We start from the raw sequence: 18,930 nt of genomic DNA, 5'->3' as shown, positions 1-18,930 counted from the left end.
TCAGACGTATCGCTTCATATGTTGGTGGGAAGCACAGACACATACCCTACCTGAGAACAAAGGCTTTTGGTGACAGGGAAGTGGTTTGATTGCTGCTGCAGATGGAGCACATGACATTAGCACTCCTGTGCAGTTACAGATTTTATAAGGTCTTACTTTTAGAACAATTATCTCTTTCTGTAGTCATATGCAAAGCAATTCTCTTACAAGAGATTATTTAAAACATTTCTCATTAGGCACAATGTTTTTACAGCCACAGGCTTTACCGTCCTTCTTGTAACTTTGGTCTCTCTGTCTGTTACCACCAGAGGTAGTCTGTAAGACAATGTTGTCTGATTGTTATGAGAGTAGCTAGCAGGATTATCACTAAAGTTAGAACAAAAACTTATATATGAAATCCTCTCACCTGTTTAAGTAAAGTCAGGGCTGCCAAACTCTAATGTGTACTGTAGGTAAGCTCAATACTAAAACGATAACATCAAATTGTAATTTCCAGTGGTAATGTTATCACCATACATAATCTTAAAAATAGGCTGTTAAAAGCCAAGTACTAATTTGGCCTTTTATTCAGCCAATATTGATCTGATGGATACATCCTGCAGTTGGATGGGATGTTCTAGAAAAGGGACCTGGTTGTGCTCCCAACACACGGTAGGAATTTTAACTGACTTGAAGAGGTGAGTCAAGCTGCTGCTTTCCTTCTGAGTTGTTGCTTTGTACTCCTTGTACTGTCACAGTGCTCAACAACTGAGGACCTGTGTTTCGCTGTGACCTCCGCAGCCCTCCTTTCTTTATTTCATGCCACCTTACGAGCTTACAGCGCAGTAGCTGTTACCAGAAGAGCCTATATTTCTGTAGCACCAACCTCTAGCACTAATCTTTGTGTCACTCTTGTCTGATATCTACCAGCAACTCCGTGTTGTTACTCCTCTTGGTGAGAACTTGCTCAAAGTCTAAAAGTTGCCCTGAAGAGTTACTGTACCGTTTTGTAATATGAAATGACACAAAGTTCTCAGGAGCTCTACTCTAGGACTTTCTTGGTGATTTTTCTTTGTGTGATTTTGCCTAAAACCATGGGTTCTTTAAGAACACTGTAGAGAATTAATTACAAATAGGCTTTACATTAATTACAAATAACACTCTTAAAGGCTGGTTGTTTTCCACTTGTTTATGTCGTCTGGTTCATTGAGAGGTGAATAAACTTTACATGTTTGTAGCATTTAAGATAGGAAATCGGAAGTTTTTATTAGCCAGAGCTGTTAGAAACATAAACCGTTATTGCCTTCTAGTACATGAGGGGGGCAAAGTCATTTTATAAACATGTATGGATTAATGAATCAAATTGAAAACAGATTTCCTTAAGCCTATTGGAATTAAAATTGATTTAGAAACCTCCTTGGGGGAAATGTGCTGCATTGGTGGTAGATCCACACTGATCTACCTTGGAAAATCCCTTATTTTAAAATCTAACAAGAAAACTGAAATGAAAGGTTTGTAGAGAAGTGAGCCAGGCTATCAAATTTGAATGCAGATCTGCCTCTGCTTGTGGGAAGCCAGGAAGCTTTTCTAGGGATTTGATTCCTTCCTCTTGCTGTTAAATTCTGTAATTATTCTATTTGAAGCTTAGGGTTTATTTATTTGCGAAATCAATTCTTGTCAATCCCCTACGTGGAGTCTGTTGTAAGACTTGATTCGATTTCCAAAATGGCAGGGACTTCAGAAAACAGAAGCAAGACATGGAAAATAACTCAGGCATCTTGACAGTCATCCTAACCGTCTTTGATGCCAAGGATCCCCGTGGGCAAAATTCCCTTATTTAATAGGTTTCCACTGCAGTGCATGAGAACCACGTGGCGTCCGGCAACAGATTTTGCAGGAGGCGTGCCGACAAGTTGTGGATTGCCTTAACCAGCCCATAAAACGTGAAAGCTAGAGGGGCTGCAAGGCACTGCGGCTGTACCAGAGCTAGGTGCCTTCTTCCAGCCAGGACTCGGGGACCTTTGTTTTAACAGAAGGAAAAGGCGAGTTCCACAGCTGTGCTTCAGGAGGGAAAGAGTGAGTGGACTTTGCTCAGGGCCCTTCCCAAACCAGGTAGGGAATCCTGCTTGCCCCAGGAGTAACCGAGGATTCTGCGTGCCAGTGCTTTCTTGGTGCTGGCAGATGTGAGTTTGGTCCTCTCGGGATCAGGATTGCAGAGAGCATAAGCGTCCTACTTTGTGTGTGCCCCCTAATTAAAAGGAGTGCCGTGGCTCCAGGACCACTCACGTGTGTCAGATTGGGCCGCTGGCAGATCACATCTATTTCCTGGGCCTTTTAAAAACTAATGAGGGTCTGGAGCTTATCTAACCATCTAAAGGAAGCCCTTTATATACCCAGAAGCTAAACAGTAGTCACACTAAGATCAAACAGGAGGTTTCTAGTTCATTTAGGAGCCTCTGGGGATAAGCAGCCCTTAAATAAGGTTACGTTTTGTCATTATCAGTTTTGATCATAGGTGTCTAATGCAACCCAAGTCCTGCTTTGGGTTTCTTAGACCTCGTTTGAATCTTACCTTTAGCCTAATCACTACTGAATTTGAGAGCAGGGTGAAGGTTTCTAGTTGACATGAAAGTTAGGATTTTGCTGACACACAGAAATCTCAATGCAGTTTTTGCAGGTTCATCTCCAGACTAGAACTTGAGTTTAAATGAGTAAGTGTTATGAGCAATGACATGATTTTTTCCCCCCATATTGCAATCAGCTAACGACAATTAAAGCATCATCACTGTAATGAGGTATTCCGAGTTGTCATATTTGTTTTAGGTTCATTTGTGTTTCTGATTACCTAGCTAAGATTTGTGGAATTCAGCAGAACTCACATTTGATGTAAAGAATAATATAAGAGGAGCAGAGTCAGAAGCTTGTTTCATTGATGGGGAGTGGATTTGCTTTGTTTCCTTGCAGCAGCTATATGAGTTCTTCAATAATTTATAGATCAAGTAACAGCAACATTAATTGATACACTAATTGAGTCCACATGCCTGCCTTTAACAAATCTCTTTTGTGAAGTGGTTACCGACAATATTAATTGCACATCTTTTGAGTCTTGTTATAAGTTATGAATTCATTCTCAAGTTGAAAGAGGGTGGGAAAATCATTAATTTTGACATTGTGTAGTTGTAATTAACAAGAGTTATCCAATAACCTATCATAAATTAGAGAGCTCATGAATTATATTTTAAATACCACGTTCAACCAAAGGGGGTCCATGGTTGTGTTAATTGAAACGTTCTTAGAGGGAGATGGATGTTGTCTCTTGCTGCAGTTAAAATGTTTACTGTTATTTTTAATTGAGAGACAGGTCTGCCTAAATGAAGGTTGGAGATCTGTTACTCTGCTGTTCCTCGGTGGAGGAATCAATAATCTGTTGAGTGCAAGAATAACATTTCCTGAGAGCTCCCGTTCCGTTATCATTTCTCAATATTTTAACAGTCGTCAAAGCATTTCAGTTGAAACCAGCAATTAGGAGCTTAGCGCAACGCGTGTTCCGCGGAGGATTTGACTCATGAAACAGTCATTAAACATAGGTAGGTGTTACTGTGCTCCAGGGCTGATTGTACAGTAGGAAATCTGCTGCTGGCTGTGAGCATCACCCACAAATCCTGTTCAGTGCTGTACATTGCTCCTGGCTTCATCCTCTGCACCGTCAGGGTATGTCCGACATTTGGTTGTAATACGGCAGGAGTGAGGGGCTGGGGCTGGTCAGGGGCAGCACTTCTGCATTTGCAGTCACTGAAAAGACTCCAAGAGAAGTTTGTGTTAGGACCTCAGTGAATGAGAAGTGTTACTTGGAGGGTTCAGGGAGGAAAATTCTCTCGTGATGAATGCAACGGAGGAGGAGTGACTTGATTCACACAGATTAGTAGCTAAATGCCTCTGGAGATTTGGATTAGTAAAAGTTTCCTAATATTGCTCACACAGAAAAACATTACAGGGACACCTGTGCTGCTGATGATAATGCTTTTATGTAATTCTTCGTGCAAAAATATTTGCCTAATAAATACCAATGAATGACATTTCTGTCAGTGTGTTGCATTACGTGTATTGGAACATTTCTACTTTTCTCAAAGACTGTGCCTTTTCCATTGTTGGTACGGGAAGTCTGAAAGTCAAAGTGCTCCTCTATAAAATACAGGTTAGAGAATCAGGTATCTGCTGTGTTGCTAACTGGCTCCATTTCGCAGAAGGGAAATCAAAGACAAGTAAATCTGGGAAATTTGCTTGACCCCAGCAATTGTGGAAGCAGGTTTTCTCTGAAATAAATGACTAGCATTATGTCACAGAAACCATAGCTGAAAAATCATTGCCCTTGATCTTTCAAGTCACAGGATTTTTGAACACTGGTCACTCTTAAAAGCTTGCCTGCAGAATCGCTAGCCTTTTGACGTGGACTGTGGCTGCATTTGTAGGCCCTTCGTTTATTCTTTATGGCATATTCCTGTTCTCAGAGTGCAAAGGAGCACACAGTGGGTTTGGCCAACAGCTCCCAGTGAGAAATATGCCCAGAAATTCGCTGTGCTCCTCAGGAGTACAGGAAAGATGTGGCTATGATTATCGTAGACAATGCCCTTTGGCTATATAATCAATAGTCACATTATTGGCCATCCGGAGTAAACTTAATATGATACGTGAAGTGTTTGTGTTGTCCAAAGATAGGTAGAGAAATGTGTTTCACTCTACCATTCTTCTTCAAAATGGATTTCTATGACAGATAAGTGTTTTCAGAAATAATTGCACATAATTTGTATTGTTTCTAACTAATCATTGTCAAATAAAACAGTGTTAGTATAAAAACAGGGAAAAATGCATTTCTCTGCTTTTACAGATGCTTGGTTTTGCAGATAAGATCATGTTATTTAGTTGAACAATGTGTTTGTGTGAGTCTTTGGTATGAAAACAAAGCTGAATAAAAATCAAAATACTTTTATTCTTTTAACCTAGGCCAATTTCTAGCGAAATCATTGGTAGGTGTATTACATGCACTGAACTGATATTTTAAATTAGTGGTAGCAGTACAATTGTTTCAATGTGTATTTTAGTGCACATGTCAGATGATTGGACTTGAATGGTTATCTCCTGATTTTGAGCAGACATGGTGTGAAGAAGAGTCAAGGTCCCCTGCAATGTAGGCAGTGTAAAAATCCTTTCAGAAATAAACAGTCAATGCTGAAGATGAGTGAATGCTTCTGGTTTTGAGGCAAAGGAGAAATTGGGGTACTTTTAGGTAGCTTTCCTCCTTTCCCACGAACATCCCCTAAATGACCTGGGTAGAATCTTGGAGTCCTGCTTGAAGCTGGTTTTGCATACAAAGAAAGATGTCTGCTTTACGTAGTAATTGTACAGGGACTGTATTTTAAAAAACTACAGCATGGCAGTGTTAACAGTCTTTCCTACAATACCAGGAGGAACAGCTTTTTCTGGAGTCAACTTGTTTTTATTACCTGCCCCCATTTTAACTCCTAGCAAGTGCTGAGCAGCTAATCTGTGATCTATAATTGCCTCTGATTCTTCTAGTTTAGTTAGAGAAGAAGCTGTATAATGAAAAGGATGATTCAAGGAGTGAAATGAAATTAAGCGCAAGTCTTTTGAGGTTAGATGTTAATTTCATTTTTAAATATAAAATTGCCATCAAAGTAATAGGAGCGTAATGCTCAAACATCACAATAATGTGGACCAGCATGCTGCTAATTAGGTAGAAGGCAAAAACATCAGTAGCAGTTTACTGAATTAATCCTTTTTCTTACACTTCATGTAGCTGGTATGAATTGTACATTAAGCTCAAACGTACAAAATCACATCAAGTGAATTAAATACATGGGGAAAACTGGATGTACGCTAGATTTGGGCACGCCTTACGTGTAATGTTGGCGTGGCTATGTGTATGTGTTTAATATTTACTACATTTGCTAGCGTAAGGATGTTTATGGATTGCAGTCTTCTCTTTAGTGCAGACTCTGAAATATCTCTTTAAATATACTGTGCTATCAGCACTTCTCTGCGGGACTGCATGTGGAAGAACACAGCCTCCGCTGTAGCGAGCGTGTCAAAGAGATGGCAATTCTACAGAGACGCCAGGAGATCAAAATGAAAGCTACCTACAGAGTTCTTTATCTGTCTCACCTATTTTCCTTCTCTCCGCTAGACTGTAACTAAAGCAATATGTTATACCCAGGCCTCTATATTTAATTGCATTAAAGAAATGCTGGGGCTGTAAGGTTAAGCACTGAAATTCTAAGGAAGCGCAGACTCAAAGTTGCCTGGGTAAGCCTAATTTAACATCCCTTCAGGATAGACATTTTCATACAATTTTTAATGAGCTGATCTCATACTGCAATTTCCTGGAGACCTTTGCCCTGTTCAGTGAATGGAAGGCCAGTGGTCAGGAACGTGTTCCGTTTGCTGCCTTCTGCGCTCCACAGTCAAAATGTGGCTGCATGCTTTGTTGTGAGGATACTCCAACCCAAACCTGAATACATGTTATCTGGACGAGAGCACCAGAAGATCTAAATTCTTTATATGTTAGCAACATTCTTCCCTTACATATTGCTTTATTAATACATATATGTATAAAAGGCACCCAACAACAGGTTGTTAAGCAGGCAAGCTGATAAATACCTTTTTCTGGAAGAAGGAAAGAATCCCAATATTGCAGCTGGCAGTGGTACTTCAGTGAAGTGTGCTGGTAGCTGTGGAAAAGAAGACGCTTTGGTTCAGATGAGAAATAAGGCCATAGAAACTGTAGGTGTTCAGGAATTAGCCTTGGATATTTTTTCACAACAGGAGCAGATCTGTTAACAGAGGAGCTTTTCACAGACAGGTATTATTGTCAACTGAGACTTTGTTAAGGAATTTGCCCAGATCCAAGTAATGTTTCAGAAGAGAGGCTTTGTCTCAGAGTAGTTGGGATTGCTTCCCATTCACAGGAGTGGAAGAAAAGCTTGATCCTCAGGCAGGATTTCTTGGGGAAGTCTCATCGTGCAGTTCATTTCCCTTGGCCACTTTGACATGTACACATCTCTCATTCTTTTCTTCAGCTTTTCTTCCTTAGTTTGCTTTTGCAACTCCTTTTTCCTTTTGGAGAATATCAAAACAGGAAAAAATCTGATTATTTCAAATGTGGATATTTCTTTCTTTCTTTTTTAGCCTGCCTTAGCTGGAATAAGGGAACAATAAGTGTAAAATGAACAGGCCAAACACCTCAAAATGAGTGCAGGGCTTCAGAGGGGTGCAGTCAGAGCAGCATTCAGGTTCATATATATATAAATGTAGGGACACGTTAACAGCAAGGTCAAGAACAAGGATTTGGGGGGTGAGTGAGGTGGGGATCTTCTGAAAGCAGTGAACCTTCATTGTGTTTAAAAACATTTTTGATGTTGGATTTATTTCATTATTCATTCGTTTTAAATTATCTCATAACCATTTTCAGGAACATGGTCACTTCAGCAAACAAAGATAAAGCAAATATATATCCCATGTATTTGAAAAGCTAGTAAACTCTCCAAAATAAATCCTTAATTCAGTAATTCCTCATATTCTATTCCATGCATAAATGCCAACATAGCGAGAAGATTATGAAGATCATACAGGGAGGTGTGTGGATGGTGTTGTTTTTTTTGTGGTGGTGGAACCAATCACATGTGGGGCTGAATGTCCTTAGAGCAATTGGTTACAGGAATTTTATAAAGTGAAACTATGCTATGCTTATATTAAATATTTTATGCATTAGTATTGAACCCTTCGGTTCTTAAGGAAAAAGGTAATGTTTTTCAAAAAAAAATCGAGGAAAGATTTTCATCCTTTTTGTAATGAAGCAATCGATGCAAATTTAAGGATGCACTAAGACTTTCATAAATACATCATCCTACAAAAAAGTATTTGGGATTTTCTGTTGCCTGATGATCTTCTGTTAAGATAGCTGAATATAAAGATGTCACTGCTAGCAAGTAACCTGACTTGGTGAGTCTTTGTTACTGGTGGCCAATTTTGTAGTGTGGCTTTTGCAATGGAGGAACTCTGAAACTTTGTCATTTTGCAAAATCAACTTTGGGAGTTATTTTTCACCTCTTACCTACTCAACGTTCAGCTTCTGGGAAAGTCAAATCCACATCTAATCTATTTTTCAGAGTTTTTAATGAGACTGCAGGGCATGTTGCTAACAAAAGGCAAAACACGGCTTTTTATTTCCATCAGTTTGCAATTTAAGGTCTAACAAAGCATGGAATAAACTTGTGAATGAGTTTTTTGTGTGGCCAGAGTTCAAAAGGCAGAAGGAACACACGGGATGAGGGTGGAGGAGTTCCTTCCTCCTGAGAAGCGCTCTCATGTAGAGCTGATGGCAAACACAAAAGAGTAAGTCAGAGCTACGCCTTCATGCAGAATTATCAGAGGATTTTTTTATTTAAAAAAACACTGAATTTGCATGCTGCATTAGACATTGTTTTCTCCTGCTGAGTTGTAGGGGAATGCACAGGTGAATTCTTTAGAGAGAGGGGTGGGGAGGGATACCCAAGGTGCATTTCTCGGTGTTTTGTTTTTTTTTTTGTTTTTTTTTTTCACAAATGTGAAGATAGCTTTAGAAATTGCACTTTAAACATCTGTGAATTTACTGACCATCAAATGAAATCCTTGTCCACTGGGGTCAGCATTGCAAATTCTGCCCTTTCTACAAACCCCCTTCCGTATGGTGGGTCTCCAGCAGAGAGGTGTAAATCATTACTCCGTCATCTCTTGCTAATGCTCTGTAACCTCGGCAGGCCAGATCCTCTCATTTCTGTTACCACACTAATTATATCCAAACACACGTTGGTTTTTTCAAAGCAGATGATGTTTGGAGGAGACTGAATTCTCTAAGGTTAGTAATGAAATTTCCATTTGAAGTAACCCAGTTCAAAGGGAAAAATTTCCCCTTTAGGTTTAGACCAAAGGTTCTAAAAGCCTGAGATGTGAAAATAGAGAGGCACCAGCTAGAAATGCCTTTCAAATTATGTCTCTTTAGACTTGCTGAAATGTGTGGCTAAGCTGCTTTCTTGCTTCTTTAAAATATTCAAGGTTATTGGCCTGCATTAAACTTTAAACCCTTTAAATACCATCTTAGTAACCAAGTTGCTCAGAACTGACAAGCTGAAAGATTCAGGAATGTGGTCTGTGAGAGGAAAAAAGAAAACATTTGGAAGACGGAACTGAGCATTTTGTCCTTTAAAAAAAAAATAGTAAATACAAACAAAAGTAAGTGATTTTAAAAACTACTAGCAGCTGCGTAATATAACCAATTCCCCACTGCCAGTACTGCGTATGTAAGCCAAGCATCCCTGGAGTACCAGCGTTTAGTCAGCCAGAAGTCAAAATAATGTCAAAAAAAAACATTAATAATAGTTATGCTGATTTGACCAAGGCAACACATTCAGAGATTCTGAGAACATTCAGCTTTTGAAGTTCTTTTGCCAGCATTTAGAGTGGGATTTTCATTTGGTCTGTTGCGTATGGGGGCCTTTGAGGTCTGAGCCTCACGGTGTGTTTCTGTAGGTTGGGATTTCATTGACTTAGAGTTGTTAGTTTACTAGTCTACTAGTAATATTAAAGTTAGTTCTTAGTCATAATTGTTGGGAGAAACACCTCTTTTTTTCTTTAAAAATTCAATTTTGAATCTGGAATTGCACCCTTGGAGGTGAGAGGTTGGAGTCCTGCTAGGCTGGGTCGGGTCCTGCCAATGACAGTGACATTTCTCCAAGTGGTGTTTTCCCCCCCCAACTTCGGGAACGAGATCTCAGGATGATGAGAGAAGGGAAAGTTGTGCACAAGCCTCGAATAACTCTGAGTTTATCGAGCCATTGTGCCCTGCGGATTTTTATTTTGTATATCAGCTGGGGGTGTGGCTGCAGCTAATGGCTCCTCTGTAACGTACTTAACCTTTGGACCAAAAGCATTTTTATTCGCGTTACTTGATAAGTATGAAAGGAGATTGGAGCAGCAAGCCATGGTGAAACTCTGCAAATTCTGTAATCGTGGTATTAACCTACTTCAAAGACTTAGCATCGCACTCGCTTTGTGAGGGTAGTTAAGGGTGTTTTCATCACTCCTGCTTCCCTGACAGATTATGAAACCAAATCATGTTCGTTTTACTTGTCTCTGGAAGCAAAAGGCTACAGTGGAAATAGTTGTTCAATCTTATGTTCTGCTTCCAAGAGTAAGAGTTGTTACAGTTTTCTGTGTCTGCATGAGAAAATGGGTATTTATTGCTGCTGTGCATAGATGCAGAGACTTCCCAGCCTCCCATCCTACCTGGGATGTTGTTTTAGAGAAGGTAACTTTACTTGGCATATCCCAAAGCAATTTGCCTGCCAGCTTTGGATTCCAGCCTCCAGGAGCCTGAGAGCTGTCCCAAGTGGAGCTGTTGTAGCTCTTGGGGTACAAGATGTGAGTATCAGTGGCAATGCTCTCGTGCACCACATACAGACCAGCCAGCATGATTTGGGGAGTACTGTTGTATGGGAACTGCCCTGTTCCCATGTATCTTCAGAGGAAGTATCCTTCTGGATAGATAACTAGCTGTTGTGCCTTTCTGAATTAGCCCTGCAGAGCTCGGTGCGTGTTCATGGGACTGCATCGCCTGTGTGCCTCGCCTCCTCTAAAGGAGCAGAAAGACTGACATTTCTAGACAGTCTCTGTTTTCTTAGCAGGTAATTTTCAGCGAAAAGAAACAGCAGCCAGTTTGCTGCCCTTAACCCCATTCATAACAACAAGAAGGGGGAACAAGAGTGAAGAAAGGAAAATTTGCACCTCTGCAGCTAAACAGTTTGTTCTGAGCTGTGTTCTAATTATAAAATGTCACTTCATTAATGAAGCGTTCTCCTAGCTGGTTTCAATTAAGATTTGTTTTAAAGAAGAAGAATGGGTTTTGATAAGGCTCAAAATACATAAAAGTACTTCATTTTGACGTTAGTAGAACAAAGAGGATTTTGTTATGGTTTCACTCTTTTAACTGTGGTGGATGTTTAGAAATATTGACTAATAATGAAATATTTCAGTTTGATCAAATAGGGTGTTATGATGGAACTGGAATAAATTTTAATGTAGGTTTAAATATGAGAGTGAATGCTTAGAGTGATGTAGAGGGCTACAAACAAACAACAACAAAAAACACCACCACCACCACCAACGGAAACGATAACAACAAATTAGCAAATGCTAGTTGTATTGAAAGCAATTTTAGTTATCAGGAAAAAAGTAAAAGGCATGGAGCAGAAAACATGTAGGAACAGCAGTGAGTTTAAAAGGATTTCCCTTAAAAATCTACTAAGGGTATGCTGAGGAATATACAGAAGCTTTATTCTGTATTAACTTAGTGATGGACAGGAGGATCAGTAAGAAACAAGAGTGGATGGTACAGCCAACATGGATCTCGGGAATATATCATCAGTTCTCTAACCTCCTTTGGAAATTTTCAGTGACTTTGCAGAAATTGCAGTTTCTCTTGGCCATCTTGAGCAAGATATTATCTGCAAGAAATGGGTGAGAAGATGGAGGCTCTGAGCTTGTGTTAGAAGAACCTTGTGGCGATGGCTGCCTCTAGACATTACGTGAGGTTATCGCACTGTGTGACTTGGGTTCTTGCTGGCCGCCCCTTTTCCTGGCCCTGGTCACCACTGGCCATGGATACTTTCCAGATACTGAAGTTCTCCAGAACAAGTTGAGCTCCTCATGCTTCGGGTTCCGCTGAACACAGAGGCTTCGTGACATTATGCACACAAACATGGACTCGCTTTATGATTAAGGACTTGCCTTAAAGGAAGAAGTTGCTTGCAGGCACTTCTGAAATTCCAGCAACACCAGCAAAACAACTCCAATTTGGCAATTTCTTTGGTAGCAACGGTGGCACAGAGCTCATGGAGTGCAGGTAAACTGGAATTCCTCTAGAATTGTCATTTTTGTAGAACTGGAATGAAATTGTTACCGAGGAGGATGGAAAAGCTGCCTGAGCAATCAGTCTGCTGTGGGATTCAGGGCTGTGTAAATACTGCTTGCTCTGTGGTGGTGGAAGCTCTTCCCTGTCAGATAACGTGCCCTCGTGCACTAAAATAAACCCGTTTCGCTTGGTTTTAGACCTCTTTTTTCCCTCAGTCTCTGACAAGTACACACAACTTTCTGTAAAAGTATACAAGTCTGTAAATATTTTTGCCTCCTGCAGGTAAAATATGCAGTGTGACATAATTAAAATATAGAAATATTCATTGTATTTCTTTAAGTGTTTGTTTTTTTTTTCCTTCATTTGACAGCACCTTGCCAGGCCAATCCTTAATGAATCCGGTCTGCAGCACCGCAACAGAAGCCGATCTCTTCCCAGATTTCCTTTATGAGTTAACAAAGGGAGAAAGTAAAAGCGTGCGGATGGCATCACAGGAAATGCCAGAAGGCTTCAGGGGCAGGTGTTGCCTCTGCACAGATTTGAAGGTGTCAGTGCCTTAAAGCATGCTTTGGACTCTGCTTGTATGAAATCGAGAATTCTGCCCAAGGCAGCTAGAAAGGAAATTTGGGTTTGAACAACTTTTGTAAAAAATAACTTTGGCAGAAAATGCTCATTTTTTTTTTTTTTCAAAAGGCACACAAAAATCACTGCAGACTTGTTTTATGAGCTTTCTTTATTATTTTTCTTCCCTTTCTGTTCGGCTGTGTGGCAGATTTCGGCTGTATCATGCTTGAGTTTTAAGGAACTTCTGACAGTTTCGTGTTTGACTTGTCTTCCCTTGAGGAAAACTGTCATGCTGAGCTGAAATTAGACATAGCTGGTCTGTAATTCCAGGTACTTCTTTAAAGTATTTACAAATATTATTGGAGCATAGCATGTATTTCTAACGCTGCACTTTTCCTCAGCTGAGCGATTACTTTGAAAATACCCGCATAAATTTAATTGTCACTTGATACTTACATCCCCCTTTATGCCAAGATACCGCTGTAGCCTGGGTACCCCCAGATGGGCATTTTTCCAGTATTGGAGATGGGATTTTAAGGGGGGCAGTGGGGTGGCACTCCTGCAGCCCTCGGAAGTAAAGGGGCTGGAGGCTGCACCCTCTGAGAGCTCTGGGCTTAGAGCCTGCGTGGTTCTTAACCTTCCCTTTTCCTCAGGTGTTTTGCTTAATAATTTGTTTATTCTGGATGGAAAGTGAAGTCTGATGAGGTGGAATAACCATAGCAGCTTCTAACCTTGGTCAGGGCAACCAGTTTGCTTAATGGTTCCTTGTTACTTGGGCGGCAGCATCCTTACAAAGGGGCCAAAGAACAAATAAATACTTGTGTTAAGAATGTGACACATTTCATACTTCAGATTTCTTGAACTCTTTATGGTAGAGATGCATATCATTTTTTTTCTTTTCAAATTGGATTTAGGGGAATATTCCTGAAAAGGCTCCCTTCTTCCTGGTCCCCCATCAAAAAGAGCAGCCCAGCAGTAGCCTTGGGAGTATGGGAACTGCAGCATTTGGGCATACACAGGCAGGAGATGAGTCTAGTACAGCTGTTAATCTGTATGGTTTTACCTTTGTAATTAATTAACCATAACTCTAAATGAAAAACTGTTTTTTTTTTTTTTCTTTCTTTCTTTTTTTTTCCTGAGATAAGATGGTCTGAAATACAGCATTTCAAGTAAATTCTTTCAGTGTCTTTACAATTTAATTTGTTTCACTTTAATTACTGCTCTTTGGCATCATTACAATCTTGTTTCCATTTCCGTCTAAATATAATGTTTCTGCAGTGTTTTGCTGGAGGTCGCAGGTGAACAGCAAAAACAGCGATGCTGAGTAGCAAATGATAACACGTAACCGCCTCACAAGGATGAGATGGTTAGCACAGTTCATGGATAAGAGCCAAAGTTTAACTTTTATGGATTGCTGGAGGAGGCATTTTATAATCATGAAACAAAACCTCATATGATTATTGAGTTCAGAACTTAAACACTGGCCAGTCACCAGTCATGGCAATATATTCATTTCAAGCACTGAAATAATCTATTTTCCCAAATTGACAGCAGCTACAATAATCTGCAACATTTATTTTCATTTGCCTTGTCCTGATAGCCTTCTAGGCCTCTTACTGCTAGGATTTTCTCCACCGACTTGCTGCAACCAGTTTCCAGGACTACCCGGGGAGGCACTGCTAGCCAAGGGCAAGGATTGTTTCCCTGCCTACATCCTTGAGGCCTTCTGCAAATCTGGCTTTTCCCTTGACCCCTTGTGTTACTTCTTCCCTCATTATACCCACACATCCTGACACCGTGAGACTTCTCCAGTCCTGCTCGTGATTTCAGCCAGTAGCCTGAGATGTGCAATGAAAAGTTCGCTCTGTGCAAATTCTTCCATAATACACCTTCCGTAACACGCCTTTCCAGAATTAACCTATTATTTACAATAAGCATCCTCTTGTTACTGAACTGAAAATAGCCCTATAAAAAGATCCCGACAGTGGTTTCTGTTAGTTGAGCCCATGCTGAGAATAATTTTCAGGCACCACATAACATCAGCCATGATTTGTCACCATTTGAAGTGTGGCTTTCTGCAGCCTCCCCTTTCTTCTGCACATTGTCTAGGAAACCAAAGGAAGGTGTGGAGGCATAAACTAATGCTCTGCTCTCTGATTTGTCCTCTGTTTACGTAGTTCTGATGTTTGAATGCATTCATGACTATAGTATTTGGATTCAACATAAAAAAAAAAAAAAACAACTAGAAAGTGAAGTGATCTGATCAGGGTAGAGAGCTGTATGTGTGGGGTGACTGCAGGACCACGTTCCTTACCCTGCTGTGTGTGCTGGCACAGAGCTGAAAAGCTACAAACCTTTTGCAGTTAAGAGAAACAAAATCCAGAGTGATGAGATCACAGCTGCAGAACAATGAAGGTTTGGAATAAATGTCAGGTGTGTCAGATCCAAGTGATCACGTACATAGCGAATCTCACCTGCCTTCTGACCCCTGGGGGCCTGATCTCTGCTCAAGTCACCATTTGGAAGCTGTGACTTGTGGCATTGGTGATTGTCCATGGAGCGTGGGTAAGACAGTGTTTGCAGAATTGCTTCTCTTTGAGTTCTCACCGTTGCTGTAGGTTATGAGATACTGGAGAATGTTGACAGGGTTGGAGGGCACAAAAACTGAACGTTTTTGCAGAAAGCTCTGATAGAAGCAGAGAGGATAAGAAAGTTTCAAGCTAACCCTTACAGTCCAAGGACGGTAACACAGTGCTCAGGAAATGGAAGGAAACACAGGAGGGATTAGAGTTCAGATGCCATTGTGCAAAATCAACACGCTGTCGTGTTTAAACCAAGGACCTTCCAGCTGATGGTGACCAAGGGTGCTACAGCAGATTGCATCCTCGCGAGCTTCACATGCAGGTTACAGGCAAGTTATTTTCTAATTCATTTATTTTACTAAAAAAGTAAAATACTGTTTTTCCCCCCTTTCTGTAGAAAGGAAAAGACAGATGAAGAGGCTCCTAAATGTCGTGCCTCAACTGCTACATTTAGAAAAAGTTCTTGAGAATCTGCTTTACAAGAAGCTACTCATGCTAATGTACATTGTGAGTTTCCCATTGCTGGATGTATTTATAGTGTGTTTGAACACAGAATTAGCAGACATGCTATACGAATCTATAAATATCCGTGGAGATAGAGCTCCATCTTTTTTATCCTAAATCTCATAGCACTGTACTAACTTCAAAAAATAAAGGAGTCATAGAAAACTGCCTGGAATTTGGGGGTGTATTCTGCCTGTTGTGAACAGTGCTTTTTAAATTTTATTTTAGAGCTACTTCTAAAACATGAAAATGAACCTGCATACATCAGTGATGGGCAATGAATGCAAAAATAATAAAGCAATCAGCCACCGCTGAAATGCTGCTACCTCAAGAAATGACAGCAATTTACTGCAGGCAGCAGTGCAACGCAGCATCATCCCTCATTTTAATATTTGATTTTGAAGATTCATGTTTCTGATATTTATGACAGATGTAAATCTTAGAAATCCAGAGGCATAAAATTATGGACTCTGTGCCCAGAATAAGGCTTTTGTGCTGCTTTCCTCCTAAATAACATCAGAGCTATGAGCAAAAAGATGTGCCTCCTCTCCCTACGCCAGTCTTCCCAGACTTTAGGTGGTTTCTTCTGGCGTTTTGTTAGCGAGTTCTGTGCCTCAGCCTATATATCAGCAGAGGGTGGATACACTACATTGATTTTACAAAAGGAAATGCTGTTTTTCTGTATTAAATGATAACAGCAAAACTACATTTTATCCTCGGTGGAGGCATCACTCTCTGGGCTTTTGTATGTTGCTGGCTTAAAGCGTTCAGAGCTTGTACCTGCGCCTATGAAAAAACACTGTCGTTGGGGCTGAATGAAGTAAGGTTTTCATCGACTTTCCAATCTCCAGCTTGAGTTAAAAGCTGCATTCTACCTCACCGTCACTCAGTTTCACTGTTGTGAAAAATTCAAAGCTGCCGCTTAGGTGACGGTTTCAGCCTGATGCTGCCCCGCTCGGTAGTGATCATGCTCGATTCCATTGCTGCTCTGGCACAGTGAAATGTGTCGGGTGTAGGGGTCTGCTTCTATTTAGTTCTTGCTTATCAACCTTGTACCTATGGTAAAGTTTATATCTTACTGTAGGCCATTTCTAGGTGAGACATCAGACGCTGATGACTGAAGTGCTCCGCCTGGTTAGACCACATTCTAGTAGCAATACCTTCCGAGTTGTGAATGCTTTGCTTGGAGCTGAAGTGACTCAAAGATAAGCATCTGCTTATCACAAATTCTAGTAAACCATTCAAAATTAAGAAGGATCTGACCTTTTGTTTACTGAGTGACGTTCGTATGCATTTCACTATGCCTTTATTGATAAGAGCTGAATGCTTAACCATATTTCTTTGTGCTGTGTTTCACCGTGTCTGGTATTTATTTATTAATTTATATAAAGAGTAGACTTTTCTGTAATAAGTGAGCAATTTGTATTGTAGAGTAGACATTAAAACCTTTCAGCTGGGCTGAATTGGTTGCTACTAAAACTCAAGGTGAAAGGTGACGACCAGATGAAGCTGTGCGAAGCTGGCTGTCCGATACGTGCAGATCTGGGGGGGCTGTAAACTCTGTGTTTTGTGGCTCTCTTGATCTGGTGGTTAGTTGATCTATGGAGTGAGGTTGAGCCTGACTACCTAGGCTGTTCATCTTTCTTCTCGACTGAGCAAAAGGTGCTAGTGGCACCGAGCAGTAAATAGCACAGGAGGGGAGAAGGCTCTAAGGGAGATGGGGGATGCTGCTGGCAGCCCTGGGGAGATGGGAGGTGATGGAAGCACCTGCTGTTCTGCAAGGGGAATGGTGGAAGTTTTGAAAGGAGTAAATAGAAAAAGAATAGAATGGCAAATACAATGAAAATTTCTTTTTTTTTTAAAAAAAAAAAAAAGTGAGCTGTAACTTTCTCATTGCTGTGACTACAGTTAATAAATATAAACATGGGAAGTACTTGGAAATGAAAATGAATGTGATGTGAGTATTGCTTATCATTTATCACTTCAATGTACTTTTATTTTCCAATGCTCCTGCTTTCATACATGCTATGAGAATGAGGAGATGATTCTGCAGAGGATTTTCAAGTTTTACCCTTGCTTTCCAATGCTCTGTAAAAATGGTCCTTGCAGCTTTTGGTCCCAAAGCGGATCTTGAAAATCACTGGGTTTGGTTGTTGTTGCCTGTCGTCCAGGTTATGAACTGACCAGCTGTGACAGCAAAAGAAGATACGAGTAGAACGTTGAGCAGCCTGGGCAGGTGGGAGGTGTCCCTGCCAAGAGGTTGGAACCAGATGGGCTCCGAGGTCCCTTCCAACCCAGCCTAGTCTGTGGTTCTATGAGCTGTGTTAGCTGAGTCCTGCTTTCTCTTACATGGTTTATTTAGCATTAATAACAAGATTGGTGTTACAACTTTTCCTTCAGTGAGAACACTTCACTTGAATCCTTCCTCTCTGACTTCATATAACCTATAGGAATGATATCTTACACTTTTTTTTTTTTTTAATTCCATTTTATTTAGTTAGTAGTTCAAATTATTTAAGCAAGAGACAGAAGATAGGAAGTCATGTATTTTTAGGAAACCAGCTTACAAAACGTAAGAATGGGTAAGGGATGAATGACAGAGCAAGAAAATAATAATAAATTAAAACAAAACAAAAAACAGTAAAGCCCCTTGCCTTGTAAACTGGCAGTGTAATAGAGAACATATGGTATTGATGGTGCCTGATGATGAACAGTCACAGCTATATATTTCTCCTCAACAGGAGCATAATGGAGGTCTTAGGTTAGAAGACAAACCACAATGACATTACTTAAAAATACTCTAGGGAACTTTCCTATACATAGGGCAAAATATGTAACTATATATTTACTTCTACATGTAACTGTGTATTTACTCTTAGAGTAGACCTAGTGTAGTGGTTGGGAAAATCATGGTGAGTAATTTCTATTAAGAAAATAAAGTGAAAAAACATTATTCTTTTTTTCGCTCAAGTGAACCCTATGCTGCTCGGTGAGATAATACTCAGCTTGGATTCATTTTTCACCTGAAAGAAATGCAGCGAACCAATGCCAAGGAATAGAAAGAATATCCCTAGAACTGATGACTCCAAAGGATGGTTCCAGGAGAAGGGCTGAAGATGAATGCTGTAAACTTTTGACTCAGTCATGGATGACATTAAGTTTGCAGTCTTCAAATGAAAACACTTTGACTTTATAGGTTCTTCTAAGAATTTATATATTAAGCTTCCTGGCAGCTACGAGAAAAAATTACAAATGCTTCCATTTATCCTACAATATCATTACTTTAAAAGAATCTAAATGATAGCAGAAAATGAATTTGATACAACTTAGTAGTATTAT

At 40.2% G+C, this 18,930-nt stretch overlaps 1 protein-coding gene across 21 annotated transcripts in view; it reads left to right on the top strand.

Moving 5' to 3' along the window:
• The window catches only part of DAB1 (DAB adaptor protein 1), a 408,602-nt gene that overhangs the window by 310,058 nt on the left and 79,614 nt on the right, over positions 1 to 18,930 (top strand). Inside the window, exon 1 of one of the 21 annotated variants that reach the window (XM_035333031.1) lies at positions 14,995 to 15,416. The exons of the other annotated variants lie outside the window; for them this stretch is intronic. Coding sequence (XP_035188922.1) covers positions 15,404 to 15,416 — 13 coding nt within the window. The 5' untranslated portion in view covers positions 14,995 to 15,403. Of the gene's footprint in view, positions 1 to 14,994; positions 15,417 to 18,930 lie in introns of those variants that run through there. 21 annotated transcript variants of the gene reach the window in all.

This window comes from Oxyura jamaicensis, chromosome 8, assembly GCF_011077185.1.
Source record: "Oxyura jamaicensis isolate SHBP4307 breed ruddy duck chromosome 8, BPBGC_Ojam_1.0, whole genome shotgun sequence".
In the NCBI taxonomy this organism is placed as follows: Eukaryota; Metazoa; Chordata; class Aves; order Anseriformes; family Anatidae; genus Oxyura; species Oxyura jamaicensis.
Note: the sequence above shows the minus strand (reverse complement) of the source record. Positions and strands in the feature narration are given on the sequence as shown.